This window comes from Lutjanus erythropterus, chromosome 4 (genome assembly GCF_056507025.1).
Source record: "Lutjanus erythropterus isolate fLutEry1 chromosome 4, fLutEry1.hap2, whole genome shotgun sequence".
NCBI lineage: Eukaryota > Metazoa > Chordata > Actinopteri > Lutjaniformes > Lutjanidae > Lutjanus > Lutjanus erythropterus.
Genome location: NC_139320.1, coordinates 1,746,260 through 1,767,067, shown reverse-complemented (window position 1 = coordinate 1,767,067; position 20,808 = coordinate 1,746,260). Strand labels below are relative to the sequence as shown.

The 20,808-nt window shown below is 40.2% G+C and overlaps 1 protein-coding gene across 1 annotated transcript in view; it reads left to right on the top strand.

Annotated features, from left to right (window-relative positions):
* fat3a (FAT atypical cadherin 3a) overlaps positions 1 to 20,808 on the top strand; it is a 252,564-nt gene that overhangs the window by 194,741 nt on the left and 37,015 nt on the right. The window contains exons 12-18 of the mRNA XM_084716763.1: positions 40 to 1,411; positions 9,699 to 9,895; positions 10,074 to 10,227; positions 10,443 to 10,676; positions 11,917 to 12,309; positions 15,514 to 15,728; positions 18,235 to 18,372. Coding sequence (XP_084572889.1) covers positions 40 to 1,411; positions 9,699 to 9,895; positions 10,074 to 10,227; positions 10,443 to 10,676; positions 11,917 to 12,309; positions 15,514 to 15,728; positions 18,235 to 18,372 — 2,703 coding nt within the window. The remainder of the gene's footprint in view (positions 1 to 39; positions 1,412 to 9,698; positions 9,896 to 10,073; positions 10,228 to 10,442; positions 10,677 to 11,916; positions 12,310 to 15,513; positions 15,729 to 18,234; positions 18,373 to 20,808) is intronic.

Genomic DNA, 20,808 nt, shown 5'->3' with positions numbered 1-20,808 from the left:
ACTAATCAAGTTTTTTTTTTTTTTTTTTTTTTATTTCAGGTTAAAGCAACAGATGCAGACCCTGGAGTGTTCGGCCAGATCACTTATTCCTTTGTTAATGATATGGGCAAGGACCAATTTAGCATTGATGCAAGTGGTCAGATCACCACTGTAGAAAAACTTGATCGTGAGGATCCAGGAAATAAGGACATTGTTTTGACAGTAGCAGCCCAGGACTTAGGTGGACGTGTCTCTTACTGTACAGTACAAGTTACTCTGTTGGATGAAAATGATAATGTGCCTCGCTTCCGTGCCACAGAGTACCGAGCCTCAGTCAAATCTGATGTGGCTAAAGGGTTTTTGGTGACGCAGATTCAGGCTTATGATCCTGATGATGGCACTAATGCCAAAGTGACATATTCACTTTACAGTGAGGCACATGTCCCTGTGGTAGAAATTTTGGAAATAGACCCAGACAATGGTTGGATGGTGACTAAAGGCAGCTTTAGCCACTTGAGGAATTCTGTATTATCTTTTTTTGTGAAGGCTGTTGATGGAGGAAATCCAATCCGACACTCTCTAGTGTCTGTTTACATCCATGTTCTTTCTCCAGATGCCTTCATTCCTTCCTTTGGTCAACATCAATATGTTTTTAGCATCCCAGAAGACACCCCCATAGGTTCAGCCATAGGGACGGTACGCCTTAGCCCTCCTCCTGGATATGCCTCGCTCTCTGCTACCTTTGCCCTGGTTAATGGAGAGACCGGAGAAAACAACCAAGATGGGGTGTTTGTGGTGGAAAAGGATACAGGTTTGATCAAGATTGATAAGCCCTTGGACCATGAGATGATCAAAGGATACCACTTTAAAGTCACTGCCACTGTACAACAGGCTAAGCTGGATTCTGTGACGTCTGTTGATGTTGAAGTCAGAGTGTTGGATCTAAATGATAACAAACCAGCCTTTGAGTCCAACTCCTATGAGGCCACAGTTATGGAGGGAATGTCAGTTGGAACCAGAATCATTCAAGTCCAAGCACTAGACCCAGACTCAGGGGCCAATGGTCAGGTAACATACAACCTTGGGGCTTTAATCTTGGCAGAGGGGGATGCAGACACGTTAGCCGGCACCTTTAGCATTGACAGCAACACAGGCTGGATCTCCACACGCAAGGACCTGGACCATGAGACCAATCCATCCTATGCATTCACAGTGGTGGCCTCAGACCTTGGGGAGACCCTGTCTCTTTCCAGTACCACCACTGTGACCGTAGCAGTGTCAGACATCAATGACAACCCGCCAAGGTTCCTGGAGCAACACTACTTTGGTTCCATTCAGGAGAGCGACCCGCCTGGTGAGGTGGTGGCTGTGCTGAACACCAGAGATGATGACAGCTCTGCCGTTAACCGACAAGTCAGCTACCACATCACCGGTGAGTACCACTGGAACTCTTTGTCATTGCATTGCAACTGTGTCCAATGTCCATCCAGTTATGTCCAGTGACGGTGTTTCTAATTCTGATTTCTGTTCAGTACCAGTGTTTTTCAAGGCAAATCATCAGTTGCTGTTTGTAAACACACCATTCAAAGTTGCCCCCTCCTCCCTCCAATGAGTAAGCAAGAGACAGAACAGTGGTGGTTGAGCAAGCTAGAGACTGAATGAAGGAACAGAGTAACATTAGGGAGAACAAAGCCGTGAGTGAAAGAGAAATAAAACATGTCCTGTTTGTTTTTCGTGGCAGTTAGTGTGTGCACATATTCAAAGCTTGAAGCCCAAAATAGAGCTTGAGATCACAGGCTCACATTGGTTTGCTCTGTATTATTATTAACATCATCATCATCATCATCATCATCATCACTATTATTATTATCACTTTATTTATTTATTTTTCTTCCCTAATTCAGTCTATGCCAATTCCAATTTTCCCCATATATTGTCCCTGTCACTGGCAACTCTGTTGGTACATAGAAGAATACTTGTTAAGAAAAATGTTAGGTGGCTGTTTTTGGATCTGTTTTCTGGCTGAAATATGCTAATGAGGGACAGGTTCAGGTTGTTTGCAGACAGAATTTTGTTAGGCTTTGGCCTTGTTGGGCTCTATTTTTAAGATCCTATTAAAGCTCTATCCCAGAAATTTCCTGAACACAGCAAAATAAGATGATACAGGCAGACTCAGCAGATAAAGGCACTGCCACACACCTCTAGTGGGTCATAAGTGTCAATTGAGAGAGATTATAAGTTTATACATAATCTTTTTTAGGAAAGTCCTGCATAGGATACCTCTTGATTTCCACAGCTTCTGTGCATGACAACTGCAGTATATTTAAGGTTAGGAAAAAGGTTGTTATTACATCAAGAAAAGTAAAGGTATGGTAAAATGCAATGTATAACGCAGGATTTACCCAAAAATGCTTAGATTCATACAAAAAAAAAAATCCCTCTGTCACCACCCACAACCTACCAGAAGTGTGGCGGCACCTGCATCTGCAGGGTCCCCAACCGCTGCCTGTACCCTCTTACTTTCTAATCATTTTGGCTGTGCTTGGAACGCTTTACCAACCCAACATGTCAATATTTAAAGTCCTTGGAATGAGATTCAACAACCACCTATCTTTCTGGTGCATTTTCAAACAGCAAATGAGAAATCCTAACGATTTTACCTTTAAAGGTGGGCCACTAAAACACCTGATTAAAGTTGGGGAAAGACTGCAGTTAATAAAAGGTGCATGTTAATTGCAGGTCTTTGACAGGACATAAACCCTGCATGACAGTCAGATATGGACATGCTCATCCTCCACCCTAACCTCCACACCCTTAATTTCTGATTTGCAACACAGAGGGCACATGACTCCCTGCATTCTCATTGAATCTTGGTGTTGGACATACTGTGTCGTGAGGTGTGGAGTCCTCCAATATGGATGGAATTCCTAGGGATAGTAGCCTGTGTACTGAAGCCAGTTTCTCTACAATCATAAACTGAAAACCATATGTCTTTGTCTTGGCACAGTGGTTTACTCAAGATTAGGGCTGCAGCTATCGATTATTTTAGTAATCGAGTAATCTATCGATTATTCTGGTGATTAATCGAGTAATCAGATAAGAAATATTGTGCGTTCTGCAATTTTTTCCATTCCATTACTTTTTCTTTATTTAGGAGCAATAGTAATATACAAAAAAGAAAATAGGACAGGTCTCTTAAATGAACCATAAATTGCTAAAGTAAAATTACTATGAAAAGTAACTTTACTTTTACTCTAGTACCTTGTTTAGTACTTTTTACTGAAGTACAAAGGTATAAGTAAAGGCAGTAATGTCTGCAGAAACCACAAAGAAGATGTAAGTCACTTTTTTAACTGAAACAGTCACCAGAATGTTTCATTGACATGTTAAAATTACAACATTTTTCTTCTGGAGGAGGACAGACACAGGACATTGGTTTACCAACATGTCACCTTTGTCTCCATGTATGAGTTTGCAGGTCTGTATTTAGTAATCAAAAAATACGAATAACAGTATAATTTAAGTACAGCAAAAGCAATTAAAAAATCAAAAAAGGAAACAATTACTCCAAGATTTTTACTTGTAATTAAGTATTTTTACATTGTGGTATTAGTCCTTTTACTGAAGTAAAGGATCTAAGTACTTTTTCCATCACAACAGGTCGGTGACCAGAGTCTCCTGTTTAATGTCAAGGCCTCTTTATACAGATCTTCTCTGTGTGTGCATACTGTGTGTGTGTGTGTGGAGCTGGACTGACATCAAAACTTAAACATCAGAGCTTATTGATACTCTCATCTTTAAGAATTAAGCCCTTTGATACCGAATTTCAGTACCCACCCCTACGTGCGAAACACACTGCGCTGTACAGTTGTCCAGATTTAAATGAGGCCTCAAAAAATTTGCTTTAAGGCATTTTAGTAATTGAATTACTCGAGTTACTTGAGGAATCGTTTCAGCTCCACTCAAGATACAGTAGTCATCAGGTGCATTAGTATTCTGCATCTCCTAAGCATCGCTACAACCATGAATAAACATTAGGAGAGAAGTTGTAGACTAAATTAAAGGTGTGATACATAATTCACTCATTTTCTCTGGTTGCTTCCATGCATGCCAACATCGTCTGATATACAAGTAGAGTTGATCATTTAAAGACTTCAGTACATCTGATGAAAGCTACTGTGAACAGTTTTATCTTTTGGCACTTGCAGACAGAGGCAGTCTTGATTATAGGCTAAAAAGCCATTGTATGGTCTACCCAGGGAAATCAATGGAAGCTCAGTGTCATAACCTTCTCCAAATGTGCAGGAGATCAACTGTTTCCATGACATGACAAAGGCTGAAGGCATAAAAAGATTTATATGAGTCAAAGGAGGGGAAACAAAAGAACAAAGAGAGAAAGGGGAAGTGAGATGAATGCTGAAGTTGCATTAATAATACAGACGGTGATCAAAGGAACGACTTTGCTGATTTGCTTTCTGCTCATTGACACGCCAGAAGGTAATAATGAAGTTAGGACTCCCCAGAAAACTTAGACAGAGGACTGCCATGCCAACTTGGCAGATAATGAAGCACTTTTAATACGAAGGAAATCCTTCCCCTAATGGCATTGTAATGAGGATCAGCCAGCCAGCTGGAGTGAATGACAGACATGTGAGTGACAATGTGACCTTTGACAGAAAAAGGGGAGAAGGAGGCGAGGAGGAATGAGCTGCTTCCACTGTGCAGTGAGAGAAAGAATAAAAGATAAAGAGAACTGAAATGTCTGCAAAAAAAGACAAATGAGCTGTCAGAAATCCTGACAGATGTGACCTTTCTCACTTCCAGGAGAGAACCACTTGATGTTCCTCAGTATAACAGTGCAGTGGCAAATCAAGAGAGAACATAGAGAAACACCTTCCTGCTGTAAAAAGATTGTCTGTTTCCTTTATAGTGACACCAATATAGCCTGACTGGAAGGAAGATATTTGATCTTTGAATTTTGCGGTGGTGTTTTTATACATTCTTGGAAATCGGAATTTTAGGATATCACTTTAGACACTACCATCCTGCCACTCCTGAAGGTTGGCCTGTGATGTGATTGTTTGTGTGTCTGCATGTGAATATTTCATAGAAGACATGGATGTTTGATCAACTGTAAATGAAGGTACCTAATATTGCTAAATAATGTAAAGTTAATATAAAAAACAATGCCACAGCAGGGATGGTTAGACAAATAGCTGCATCAACACTGTAGCAGTATTAATATTTCATTTGGTTTGGGTCCCTCAGGTCCCTCTGTTTCATTCAGACTGGCTTGAGGCAAACAAGAGGAATGCACATGACTACTGTCACTTTATAGTTTTGGTGATTCTTCATCATCAGGACTACATGGACCCATGTTAGGGGGACCAGACATTCCTGTGTTTCGGAGAGCTGTCTGCATTTTTAACTGTGCCTGAAAAACATCCTGCAAAGTGAAATGATATTTTACTGGTTGACATCTCAATCATGTCGTGCTTGTTTTGGCCAGCAGAGAGGGGTGCTTGCTATAGCAGCTTCATATCACTTTTCTTCTACTAACTGCTTGTGCCAGTTTTAGAGAATACTGCTGTGGAAAAGAAGGCTAGTGGCTAGCAAGTGCCAAGTGAATCCACAACATCACCACAAATGTCTTTTTAAAGGCAGTAGAGTGTAGCGGAAGGAAAGGAGGGAGAGCGGAGAGGAAAAAAGTAGTGAAAGTGGAGAGGAAAAAGTTAATAGAGTAAGGAGAGTGAAGAAGAACAGACACAAGAAGTACATTGTGCCTGTTACTGTGTCTGAGTTTTATCTGTCTGTCACAGTGTGTCTATCAGTGTGTCAGTCTGGTAGTGTTCATTTTCTGTCCTCTCTGTCTTGTACGTATAGATAATTAAATACACTGTATTGTAGTTTCTAAAGTTTTACAAAAGTTACCTATTATCTAGTTTTATCATTTAGCCTGGACCATAGTGCAGCAGTGCCAACGGTTACCATGGTCAAAGTGCATGAAATCAGAACTGTCTCTTTTTTCTTCACATAGATAATAACATTGGATATTTTAGTGATGCATTGACCATTGGACTGGAAATGTCCTGGTTTTAATTTCAGTAATCTGGTCACTTCAACCCACCAGTGCCTGCAGTGCCACTGTAAAATCTGTCTCTACTATCACATAATCCTGTGTTTGGTCCAGTTTGCTTTCATACCAATGAACCACTCCAGAGTCTGCTTGACATTTAACCAAGACCCACTTTGTCCAGCAGTTTTGGTTCACTTGTCTTTTTTGTCTGCACCAAAGTTTGACATAACAATCATCACTGACAGTGTGAATTAGGGCTGGGCCATGTATTTTATTGTCATTTTATTGTATCTTTGTATTGTAACTTTGGACATTGTTTTATTGTGATATGGAATAAGTGTCTTTTTTAGTCTGCATTACAGTAAAATTATGTAATTTTCTGAAATTAGAGATGGTTCTAGCTGTTCTATTATTTGTCTTTACCCACGTGGTCATTATATACAGATTAATGAAGATTATTTGTCAAAAATCTTGTTGTGTTAATTAGGGATGTTTACTGATTAAGTGATTAATTGCTGTCAAAATCTGACCAATTAAAACTGTATCAATTTCTAATTAATCAGTACTCTAGAAATGTCAGTAATTTCACCTAATTTGACATTCTTTTGTCTGGCCAAGGCATTTGTTGAATAAAGAAATTAATTGAGAGAGATTAATTGATTGTTATCATTTTCAACTATCAGCTAAGGAAAATGCACAAAATTTTCAACCCTAGTGTTAAACGTGTAATATTGTGTGATACTGGGTAATAATTAGTGTAATATTTAGTCATAATCATACCTACAATATTGTTGCAATATCGATCATTATATCATTGTATTTGGTCAAAAAGCAATAATATAACAAACTCATTTTATCAATTTGGCCACTGCCACATGAAGTATACAACATGTTGTCAGTCACAACCTATATGATTGGCCGATATGAAACTTTACTATCATGATAGACTTTCTGACTGTATGGTCCAGGCCGAGTGTAAATGCACACAGAGCGTTTGTTTTGTCCCTGGCAGGACTGTTAGATGGTGATATCATTAAGTCAGCTGGTCTTTCTGATTGTCCATCTGTCTCTCTGTCTGTGTCAGGGTGACCTTCACTATCTCCCTCCCTCTCCCACTTCTTGACATTTTGCCACGTTTTTACTTTACTGCTACTATGCTCTAATCGGTCTATTTGCCTGTCTGTCAGATTCACCTTTTCATTTGCCTGCTACCAAGTATTTGCACACAGAGTTCCAACACTTGAGCTGTGAAAGGTTACTGCTGAACGATACTTTTAGTTAGTGAATCCTTTTTTCCTGCCTCATCTTGTAAAGATCAGTTTTCATTTGATAACAGGCCTGTTATTACTGAAAACGTCGTTAAATTCAGTCAGAAAAAAAAAAACTTAAGTGGAGACAAAAAAAAGAGTGAACCAAGACTCAGGGACAAAGTGGGTCTTGGTCCACTTTCAAGCTCACAGGTGTGGTTCACTTATGGTATGAAAGCAAAATGGACCAAACCCTGGATTATGTGATTGCAGATATATGATTTTTACTTTGCTGAAGCTAAAACTATTATATCCTTGACCATGTGATATTTTGCCCTGTCTACACTGTAGTTAGTGTCTGCCTCCACCCGTCAGTTTGTGAGGGTGGACAGAGCTGCAATGAGATGGATGGATGGAGGATTGTGCTTCTTTGACTTGACAGCCCACTTAAATGGGTCAGCAGCCACCCAGTGCTCTCATAAATCTTCAGTATTACAGTCCAACCTTTATCCACTGCTGCAGCATTCATTTCCCTACTGTCCATGTACATCAGCCACTGATAGTAATTATGTAATTAAAAGATTTTTTAATCAAACATTTACTTCCATTTGATGCAGTGGGTCAAGACATTGTCTTTATAATAAATGTATGTGCATTAATAGTGTGTGAGGCAGTTTGCCTGAGTTTACATATGTACTGTGGATAAATTAGGAGAAACCCCATATATGTAAAGTGTACAAGCTGTGCACTGGACTCAAAGCTTCACTTGAGCAGAATGAATCTGATGAATTTACATCAAAAAGGTTTCCAACTTGACTTTTGTTGAACACCAGTGACTCATAATTTGGAGTCTAGGTTTTTAACATGGAATTACTTGATATCCTCCCCAACCCCTGAGACTGAAGTGTACAGTGACAAAAAATGAATCTGACAGCAGCCAGTCATGTTGCACAAAGAAAAAGGTGAGGGTTTGTTTGTCTGTTCAGACCACTGACATAAAGAAAGATGGACAAAATGACAACTCCCCAAAAGTGAAGCCAGAACATCTGGTGTGCCCCCTGGTGGCTGGCTACAGTATAGGTCATAAAACCTAAACCCTCCCCGATGTTAACTCTTTCCCTGTCAGTGTTTTTTAAAACAGTTACCAGCCAGCACCAGCATTTTTGACAAAATTCACAGATTTTTCAACACCCACAGAATATTCAGTTCTATGAATATGTTAACATGGAATATATCAAAAGAAAGAACATATCTTCTAGTTTCAGACATTTTTTTTGTTCTAGCTTCATTAATTCTTTTTTATAAGCACTTGAATGTTGTTTGGTTGCATCAAAAAATCCACTTTTCAGACAAAAACACAAATAACGCTTTTGTAAAAGAGACATTTTTAACCAGAATATCGACGTCACATTTTCATTTTTGTTTTTTTATCACTTCATAGTATCTGTCACTGTCACCAGCATAGCTAACATTAGCTGTGTGTGTGTTACCTGCTCCCCACCCACTCCCTGTGAGCAGCCTCGCTGTGTCCCAGCTGCTATAGATTTTGGGAACTGCAGCGTGAGCAGCCTGGCTCTGTTCCTGGGTCACCATGCCCCCCACCCGCGAATCTGAAGCTAAGCACTGATGTTTTCATGTTATAGAACTTCATCTTCTTCCTCTGCTGTTCAATTCCTGTTCAAATGCTCAGTGCTTCAATTGACCTTTTTTTGTCAGATGATCCGTCCCTACCACCTGGCAGTGAAAACAGCAGTTTATGGAATATCTCATTAATGGTGGGGAAGTGCTACATCTTAAATGATGAGATATCTCGTCAAAGGTGGGGAAAGAGTTAATAGATAGGATATGGGCCAAACTAAAACACCAAAGCACACATCAGATCATTTTTTCCCAGAGATGGTTTCTATTATTTTAGGTAGTTCTTATCATGCAGATGTTCAAGTTCATTGAGTGAGCTGGCTGTATAGGCGGGATCTCTGTAAGACAGGAGGACATGTGAACAAGCAGACAATTACAACACTATTTTAAGCACACAAAGACATAGGTGACAATTATTGTAACTGTAAGAGGAATAACTTTTTGAGGTTTATTTAATTTATTATTAATTTATTGGTTTATTTATTTTATTTACATTTTGTCCCACCTCTACAAGCAAATGGGATATTTCTTATTTGAACAGTAACTTAACTCTTTACAGTAACTTACAAAATATGTTTTCACACAGGCCGTTCTTAATGAAACCCTCTGCTTCATGATCTGAGCAACACTGTGATCACTGAGTCGAGTTCAAACAGCAGCTTTGTTACAAACTCCATCTAGGCTCACATGTCTGAAAATCATTGTGTGTCTTATTAGGCCTGTCTCTCTGTGTCCCTGTCTTTGTGTGTGTTGTCCAGGTGGGAACTATCGTGGTGTGTTTGCTCTGGGTCTGGTTCAGGGGGAATGGAAGATGTATGTGAAGTGGCCGCTGGACAGGGAGGAACGCAACCTCTACATCATCAATGTCACCGCCAGTGACGGACTCTTTGTTTCCCAAGCAACGGTGGAGGTGACAGTGATAGACACCAACGATAACAGCCCCGTCTGTGACCAGGTGAGGAACGAAACCACATGTTGCTCTTTTTAGAGGACACAAGCAACCACAGTGACACTTTAAGACAATGGCAGTTAGTTTTAGATGCACTGCCAGTCTACTGCATTTATTTGGCTTACTGTAGCTAACTGTATTGTTAAAGGTTCACTGACCTGTCATATTGTATGTGTCTTTGCAGGCTGTGTACACTGCCTCCATTCCAGAGGACCTCCCAGTCAACAGTGTGCTGCTGAGGGTTGGAGCTACAGATGCAGATATGGGGATCAGTGCCTGGATCCAGTACTCTTTACATGGTCCTGGATCTCAGGATTTCAGCATTGACCCGGACACCGGTATGGACAAAAAAATAAATAGTACAAAATCATTTTTTCCCTGTACTTGCATAATTGCAACTCAAATAAGGACTGAAAGGCAGCAGGTCACCAGCTTCCCACACTACTTCCACAGTCAGTCACATGTCTTCCTGTGGACACCTGTGTGACACACTGTCATGCCCCTGCATGGCCCCATCTTTTAATGTTTCACATGTTGTCTCTGATCTGTGCAGGTGAGGTCAAGACATCAGTGAGTCTGGACTGCGAGATGACACCCACCTACCTGCTGGTTGCCCAGGCAACTGATGGTGGCGGGCGGTGGTGCCGTGCTGAGGTGCAGCTGACAGTGACAGATGTGAATGATAACCCACCCATCTTTACTCTGTCACAGTACACTGCCAGCGTCTATGAAGACACCGCCCCTAAAGCCCTGCTCACCCGCATCCAGGCCATAGACCCTGATGAAGGTAGAATTACTGCTACTACTACTACCACTACTGCGAGTAGGGCTTCAAATGCTGCTATACTATATTTTATTCATAAGAAACCCTTGATGCATTATTTGAGTGCATTTATTGAAGAACAACAGACAAGTAAAAGTACAATAAAATGGAAGCAGAAGTCAATACAAAGACACAAAGACAAGTAAAAAGAGCAAAAAATAAATCAAAATATATTCAATATAGTGCAAATAGGAACGAAGTGTGGTGCTAATTAAATTTGAATAAATTAATTACACCTAAAGCAGTCATGAAATTATCCACTAAGACCCCCCAGTGCTCAGAAAGCCTCTTCCTGCCCCCCTCCTCCTTGACTTCTACCCAACAACTGTCTTTTGTGTGTCTTTGTAGTCTTGACTCAATTAAATGTACAAATGGGGATAACAGAGGACACACCAACCATCTCTTCTTGAAGGCATTCATGGTGTTACACTTTGTTATTCACTGTGTGTTTGCACCAACATCATGATTCGGTCAGTAACCCGGATGCACAGCCATTTCAGAGGCACTGGGATGTAAAGAACAGAATGGATTACTGAATAAGCCGACTTCAGGGCCTCTAAACCACAGAAAAGTTCAGAAAGATGTGTGGAAGCTGCTAAAACTTACATAGAAGCACAATATTTTGAGAAACTAAGGTTAATAAGAGTAAGTAGTAGATAAGTAGATAAGTAGAAGCTGGCCTCTTTGTCCTGGAATGACCCAACAGAGTGAATTACCTGATTCTTTGTTGAGTCCACACACAGCTGAAGACCTCAAATGTTACAAAGGTTTAGAAACCTACAGCTGAATGGTGTGTGGATGCTGAGAGAGGATGGAGTCTAATAGTCTCCTGGTACAACTTTTATGGATCGAAATGTTGTTCTGCCATAGATATATAAACCACTGGTTCCATAACTTTTTGTACTTTTTGCACCATTTACATACAGTACCTCCAGTACTTCCAGATTGATGACGTGCTGTGAAAACTCTGTAAAGTGATAGGATAAAAGAAGAGATTTTAAGAGAGTACAAGATCTTGCCTGCTTTCACACCATTATTGCACCCTGGCTGTGATTGTCAGATTGTCTGTTTCAAAAATGCATTAAGTAGTCGAAAGCAGTCATCATTGGAAGACATAGTTAAATGACCAGAAAGTACTTTCTTGTGAGCATACTAAGGGCTTAAAACCTGCTGTGTAGCTGACTTTCCTCTTCGGGTGCTGCAGCAGGTCCAGGTCGCATGGTGGTCTACTCCCTGGCAGACTCTGCAGGAGGTTCCTTCTCCATCGATAAGTCCTCGGGCATCGTGGTCTTGGAACGCATTCTGGACCGCGAGGTCCAGCCGGCTTATCAGATAACCGTCCACGCGTCTGACTTGGGTTCACCGCTGCCCCTCTCCTCATTGGTCAATGTCACGATCACTGTGCTAGACATCAATGACAACCCGCCTGTGTTTGAGCGCCGTGATCAGCTGGCGACGGTGCCGGAGGACGTAGGAGTGGGGACAGAGGTTCTGAGAGTTTATGCTGCCAGCAAGGACATCGGGACCAACGCTGAGATCACTTACAGCATCCGGTCAGGCAACGAGCATGGGAAGTTCCACATCCACCCGCTGACTGGTGAGTGTGCTAACCACATCTCTGCACTAGTCATCACTCATGTTATTTAAATTTTATGGACACTGCAAGCCGTCCATGCCAGTCGCAGAGTAAAACAGACCACAGCATCTCAGGGTATTAAAATATATCTTATCCATATTCTGTGTTCAGCTGTGGAATGATCTTAGCTTAGATACCTTCATTCACATCAAAGTCACCGTGAGTGCTTAATTCTCATGAATCATGTATCACTATCTATGTAGTACTGTTTTTTCTGATATTACCACAAGGAGTTACAACAAAGGCTGTACTGATCTGGTGGCCTGGTACTTCAGTTGGTAGTACACGTGTCTTGTGCACTGAAGCTGCAAGTCCTCAGCAGTGGCCGTGGGTTCGACTCCCTCCAGACTCCCATTGCTACATACCATCCCCACCCTCTCTCCCTGTCTCCTGTCCTCATGTCAGCTGTCCTGGCCATTAAAGGCATAAAAAGCTGTATTTTTTGCATTGTTCTGGTTTGGTCAGTTGAAAAGATGAAAGGGACATTAACCATCAGATATTTTTATCAGGAGCTGCTGGAGCCCAAACCAGAGCTAGAGCGACTTATTATTAACATGCCTCCAGTTTGGAGAAGCAGCAGGAGCACTGGTGTAGGTAGCTAAGCAATGTACTGCAGTGGACAGGGTCAACAGAAACACGTATTTAAACCACCTAAAAAAATCAGTATCAGTTTAAGTGAACATTATATTTAGAACATTTTCCCTGCTTGATCTTGTTGTCAGACAGACCTTTCCAACAGAAAACCGCTGTTATATACAGTACATCTCTCAGAACTCGTGGTGAGCTGTGTTACTCTTGTCATATTTGGACATGTGATTGTGTATGTTACAGTAATTGACCGCAGTGTCTGTTCTCTGTCAGCTTCTGTGCTCTTTCATTTCACTTGACTGGTGTGTAGTTCACCCAGACAATGATGGACTGCTCTGTCCAACACTCAGTCAGAGTCATGGAAGCTGGTTTAAATGTCCTAAAAACACTCCACGCCCTGCAATCTGATGGAGAAGTCAGGGAATTATTAAAGACAGAGACTTGCACTCGCACATGTAACCTGTTGTCTGTCTTGGAAATGTTAACTTCTATCTGAGGATCCAGAGTTGTACCTTCTGTATTTTCACAACACAGATCCAGTTTTCCTCTGATACCTGCTCATGACGACACACTGATGATCACTGATAACGTCTCTGATGATCACTGATAATGTCTCTAATAACTGGTCCTAACATAGACTCTTTAAAAACAGAAGCCATTATTTGGAGCAGCAGGATGGTGTATGTGAAACTCAGTCAAAAATAAATTACAACATCTGTTAATGGGAATGAAGGAACATGTCACCCACTACAACAGCATGACCAAAAGGTTTTTGGACAGAAATAGAGATCACTCATTCTTGAGAACTGGGACAAAACCATATTTTAAAATATATTTTATGAGATCAAACTCTTGGCTGTTAAACCTTCTAACAGGCCAACCTTCAAGTAATTCAGTTTTTTTTTTTATTAAATGTAGACATCAACTCTATCAGGCTGAAAATCTGATGGAGTTGCATCTTACAGAGTTGACAAAATGTTCTCACTTTTTTTTTTTTTTTACACCTTTTTAAACCATAATTCTTATTTACTTTTGATTTAGAATCATGTTTTTGTAAAAATCTAAAATATTATCAGCAGGTATTGTTAGTTTTGAAACTGTTTAACACATTTTTAAATTGTTGAAGTTGTGAGTTCTTATGTGGGACCAGAGGTTGCGCTAGACTTTTTCATTGTCTGTCATTCTGACTGACAGGCTCATAAAAATCCCGTCATAATCTATTTTTACCTGTCACTTTAATTTTTAAAATGATAATAATTACATATTAAATAGCATTTAATTTTGATTCATTTTTAATTAACATTCAATCCAAACAAACTGAACAGAGAATCCACACCGTACCTCTTTTATCAACACCACTACTGGGCTTTTTGAAGAAACTTCAGCTGCTGACACTCAGCTGCCGTGATACTAGGTGCGTTCGAGATGATCCAGGTCTGCGCAGAATCGATCAGCGGTGATCGCCCCACAGTGCATGCTGGTTACATTTGTGTCCAACTTGATCCCGACTTGCACATGTGGGCAACGATAACCTCATGAGATCGAGGCGGCCGCAGTTTGTACAGGCAGGCACCGCAGCTGCTCTCCACCGACTGCAAACGCCTGGCTGTTACCTGATTGACAAGCTGACAGGCTCTGATTGGCTCTTAATTTTGACAACAAACACCACGTGTTGTATAAAATACTAATTTTCTGTGTAATTGTAATATTTAATGCTCGACATATCGGTCTTCTGTTGTGCAATGAAGTTTTAATCTGTCAGCAAGCAGATATTTAGTGTCTGATAATAATAAAGATTATATATATATGACTGATCAAAAGAACAGTTTAGTGCTTTTCAAGGCAGATAAAAGAACAGATGTTACATGCGTCAAAAGGAGGATCTCTTCTATTTTAACTTCAATCAACGATCAAGAACGCATTTCTTCAGCTATGATCATGATCTGCAGACTACAGGTAACCTACAGGTGATCTAACAGGATGTTCGTGTCTCCTCCTCTAGTCTCTCGTAAGTCTACTGAAAACTGTCCGACTTGACTGCAGCTTTTTGTCTCCACCTCCTGCTGTGGCCGCCTGATCTCGTCTACTCTCCAGGCGAGGCGCAGTTCATCTCGAACGCACCTAATAGCTAATTAATATGCTCACTTGCCACCAAGTGGTCAGGGCTGTGAATTGCAACCTGTCAAAATGACAGATGACCTTCAGATTTTTCCGTCACCGTTTTAAAAAAACGGTCAACGACGGAAAATATTCGGTTAACGCGACCCCTGTGTGGGACAAAGGTGATTTCTGACACAGAGCAAGTTTAAAATAATTAAAGCAAACCAAAAAATTACTAATTGCATATATATTTCATATATATACAAATCCACAAAGAAAACATTTTCCCCCAAAAAAATTAACTAGAGTGTTGGTTTTAATAATTTTTAAAAAGTCTTTTCTGGTGCTTTGTCTCAGTTCTTAAGAATGGGTGAGCTCTGTTTGTTGGTTTGGCTCTTTTCATTGGATTTATTGACAATAGTTAAAATATAGATGATGACCAGACCTTTTTCTTCTGTCTCTCCTCACCTTCCCCAGGTGCCATTTTAGTCACTCAGTCTCTGGACTATGAGACCTGTAGGGACTACTTTCTGACAGTGGAGGCTCGTGATGGCGGCACACCACCACTGAGCGCCATTACTACAGTGAACATAAACCTGACAGATGTCAATGACAACGCGCCGATGTTCAGCCGGGACCTCTACACTGCTGTGGTGTCAGAGGATGCCACCATCGGAGAGTCTGTAGTGCAGGTAGGTTCCAGGCATGCATGTGAACTCTGAGGATGATCATGTGGTCTTATAATTTGATATGGATCCTTATGGTCTAAACAAGATGATTTGTTAATATTTTAGTGAACCCCTGATCGGGCGGCACGGTGGTGCAGTGGTTATCACTGCTGCCTCACAGCAAAAAGGTCCTGAGTTCGATCCCCTGGCTTGCTGGGGCGGGGCCTTTCTGTGTGGAGTTTGCATGTTGTCTGCGTGGGTTCTCTCCAGGTTCTTTGGCTTCCTCCCACAGTCCAAAGACATGCATGCTAGGTTAATTGGTGACTCTAAATCGCCCGTAGGTGTGAGTGTGAGTGGTTGTCTGTCTCTATGTGTCAGCCCTGTGATGAACTGGCGACTTGTCCAGGGTGAACCCCGCCTCTCGCCCAATGTCAGCTGGGATAGACTCCAGCAGCCTGCGACCCTTACGGAATAAGCGGTTACAGAAAATGAATGAATGAATGAACCCCTGATCATCATGTAAAAATACTGATTTCTGCTCAGTTCGCCCTGAATATTCATGATCCCCAGAGGACTGACATTTATGGAGCAAATTCCTGATCCAGGACAAACATTTACATCTTTCCTCTTCTTTTGTATCTCATCCTACTTCACCCACAAGAAATCTTCAAGAGGGCTCTTACCAAATTGTAGTCATGTTGTTTGTTCACTTTCAGCACTGTAGACCTTTGTGTGTTGTTAGGCAGTGTATTCTCTCTTTATATGTTAGATATGGTGAGACCCATGGCTGATCTTCAGTAAAATGTCTCTGTTCATTAGTAGGCCTGAAATATGTAGTGAGACTCAAAACCCTTTTGTGTTTGTGTGTTGTTTAGTAGATTGTGTTATACAGTGTTTCAGTGTGGATGTCATGCCCTTCAAGATTGCCCCCCTCTGAGAATAAAATAATTACTGTGATGCTATCATCAGCTTAATTATGGCAATTATTGAGTTTCTATCGTTGACTGATTTTCTGGGGTCTGATAGGCTTTTAGTGGTTTGAGCTTTTATTTGAGCCTCACAGACAGAACAGGTGGTGAGCGTGCACGCAGCCCTGAGCCTGTTTCCACCTCTTATATTTTAGACATTTGTGTGCATTTATGTATTTTTTGTATCCATAAAAATGCTGTAAGGTGTCACATATTCCTATCTTATCTTGTCCTTTCTTTCCCCTGACGTCCATTTCTGTCCTTTCCAGTGTTCAGATCCACTGAGCACAACCAAAACTCAACAGTGACTTTAACAATAAAACAGTATGGTATGGGAAGAACAACTGGGGACACTTCTTTTTGTCAGCAGAGAAATAACAATTTTAAATGTCTAAATGAAAGTTCACCACAGACAGTGCTGCTATCATTACCCAACAAAGTGTATTGTGTGGAATAGGGTTGTGCGATGTTGAACTGGCATATGTCTCTGCATCACATGTCTGCAACTTAGTTGTGTTTTGCGTCTGAAACAAATTCAGTTGGCCTCTATAGTGAGGAAGCTAAGCTAAGAAAACAATAGCACAAATATTCTCTCCCATGTGTAAAAAATGGACGTTGGCCAACAACTCGTGCCTTGGAGACACGCTGCCTCAAATACCAAAGGCTTTTGAATCAAATGTGAAAAAAAAGTTACATTTGCCCCCAGTCTCCCCTATCTTAAAGTAATGACTTAATACATCAGAAAAATGACTTATTTGTTTTGAGAAAGTTTCTCTTTCTTTTGAGATACATAGTCAGTATTATTAAATATTAAATCATTATTTTGTGATTGCAAGACTTTATTAAGTTTCTCATTATGACTGTGTCCACAGATTCAGATGTTTGGAGATGAGTGTACAACACTGATCTCTGTCTCTTTCTCACTGTTAAAAGACTCTAGTCTGCAGCATAGTTTATACACCTCACTGATTTATATCACATCCACACTTTAGTCCATATTCATACTTTCTCTGCTGCAGTCACACTTTTTCTTAAATTAGCTGATGATGTGAGCACCATTATCTCTCTCAGGACTCACATTCACTTTCCTTAATTGCAAACTGATTTGTTCCGTTCACCGCTGACCAAACATTTTAGCAGGTTCAATACACAATGCTGAGAAATGATTAAAATTCAGAACAATATTTTAGCTTGTGGGACATTTGGATGGTAAGTGTTACTTGATAAAAAAACAACTGCAAATGCATGTATCATCTTTTATTTCAGTTATTTGGTTATTTGGTTGTAGTAGGCCCAAAATAAAAGGACCATTCCTGTGTTTATATGCTGACCATTCTCCAAAGCACACCACAGGGTCTTTTCCCAACATTTCAGGAAGCCAGTAGTCATATTAACAAGGGAGTGCGTTTGGGTTAGTAAGATTTGGGTCAAGTCAAACCAAAATAATCAGTGGCAGTTTGCATTTATAAAACATATGTTTAGTCAAGTCTAGACAGGGGCAAATGGTCCAAACATGTGACTGTCTACTTACTTACCCTGCCTGTACATGTGTGTGTTTGCAGCTGCTGGCAGAGGATGTGGACAGTCAGCTGAACGGAGCCATCCTCTACTCCATCATCAGTGGGGACCGAGACAACCAGTTTTTCATTGACCCGCTCCGAGGGGTCATCAAGGTCAACAAGCAACTGGACCGTGAAACAGTGAGGACGCACACACACACACACACACACACACACACACACACACACACACACACACACAAACAAACAGAGTTTAGTCCACAAATAACTATATAAGAGCTTTACGCAGCATCAGTATCTGATAGTCAGATTGAACTGCAGCAGCTTAATATTAAAAATAAAAATATATAATGACATGTATTAAGTTGAAATAACAGCAGTAAGTTATATATTTTTCATGTGTTCTAAATACAGGAGTTTCTGATTCAAGACATTTAAGCTGATAAACTTATTTACTATAAATAATTATTTTCAGAGGACACATTAACTAAATAATAGTTTCATATTGGCCTTTTTGGAAGTTTTTTTTTTTACAGCATTAAAGGGATAGTTCACAAAAAAAATCAAAATTGAGTCATTATCTACTCACTCTCATGTCAATTGAGGGTCAATTTAGTCTTTTTAGTTTTTTAGGCCGGGTTTGTTTTGTTAGTCCATAAAACACTGCTGGAGTTTCACAGGAAAACAGTGCTGCAGAATCTCCCAAACAATAGAAGTGAATGGTGACCAGTTTTCAAATGTTAAAATTAGCTGAAAAGAAGAACATAAAATGCCTCCATACTATCCTAAGGATCTACAGTGAAGATTCAGGCTAAAAACATGGTGGAAATAACATTTTTGACAGTCAACTTGGCATGCTGGGGCTTCAGGAACTTGGATTACACCAGATGAGTGGTATGGAGGCATTTTACTTTTTTAATTCAGTTATTTTTTTACATTTGAAAACTGGTCACCATTCACTTCCATTGTTTGGGAGATTCTGCAACACTGTTTTCCTGTGAAACTCCAGCAGTGTTTTGTGGACTAAAAAACTAAACCTGACCTTCAATCAGCATGAAGGTGAGTAGATAATGACTGAATTTTCATTTTTGGGTGAACGAGCCCTTTAATGTGTATTACTTACAACTGATATAATCTGCAGCCGGTGACAGTAGTGATGTTAAGTTCAAAGCTGACCTTCTACCTGAATGTTTTACACCGTGTGAATTAAAAAGGAGTAGTAGATTTTAAAGTGATCTTAAGTGGTTTGTTAGCCTTGTAGTTTACAGAATATGTATATTGTATCAAGCTGGAGATTGGAGCCATCAGAACCTCTCTACAGCAGTCTAGAAATAATAATTATTCATGAAATATTTCAGCCTGCAGCAAGCTAAGCTGTTGTAACCTACATTTCCAAAATTGCAACTAAAAATATTGCTTCTTACTTTGTATTTTATTCAACAGATTATTGCCTTGTGTTTCCAATATCATATATTGATATAACATAAGGACTACAGCAATACTGGGTATTGATATAGTCCTCATGATATGCTGCTGTATATATTAGGGATGTACAATAATATCTGCACATCATCAGTATTTGCTGATAAAAGCTTTAAAATTAAATATTGCAATATACAGTATTTCTGGCAATATGCCTGGTATTTGGTGGAGTTTCACAGGAAGACAACTTTAGCGAATGGTGACCAGATTTCAAAAGTAAAAAACAACAGAAAAAACACCTCCATAAAATATCCTCCATACTGCTTGTCTGGTGTAATCCGAGTCTCCTCATTTACACCATGTTTTTTGGCTAAATCTTCAGTGTAGATCCTTGGCTTGGAGCTTCATTCATGTGCGTGTGCACACCGTCTGAATTGGGCACACACAAGTCAATGCCATGTCAGGACTTTAGAAGATTTAGATTATGCCAGATGAGCAGTATGGAGGCATTTTATGTTATTCTGTTTTTCCTATTTGAAAACTGGTTGTCATTCACTTAAAGTTTTTGGGAGATTCTGCAACACTGTTTCCTTGTGAAACGCAGTGTTCTGTGGACAAAAACTATCTCTTTAATTGTTTGCGCCACCACCATCCCAATCACTACAACAAATAAGTTAAATGAAAAGAGAAACAGGTGCCAATGAAAAAAAAAACTGTCAGCAAAACTGTCTTATTTTGCAGTTTAGAAAACATTGTAGTTTTCTGTTTGCATCTGCCAGAGGATCATCACCATAAGAGTAGGCATGTCAAGTCACTACAGAAGAGACTTTAGATGGAAAAATGTGCCTACAATCAGCCCAAATGAGTTGGGAAATATCAGGATATCTGCAAAAATTCAATATTGTGCATCCTCGTAAATGTATCCTCATATATTACTTGACCGTCTCCATGCAGACGTAAACAGTGAGTATATGAGATGAACTGCTGTTTGCTCTGAGTGCATACCTGAAGCGAGAGCTCTCATGGCTGCCCATCTTTGATGTAAAAATGAGCCTATTGGCAGCTGACGAGCTCGCTGGGAGCTGTTTTGCTGTCAGATGGATCCCTGACCAGATGGCAGCTAATCACACTTGAACAGGAAACACACGCACAAAGCAGCTCTCAATATGAGCTCTTTAATTTGCAGCAGGAAAA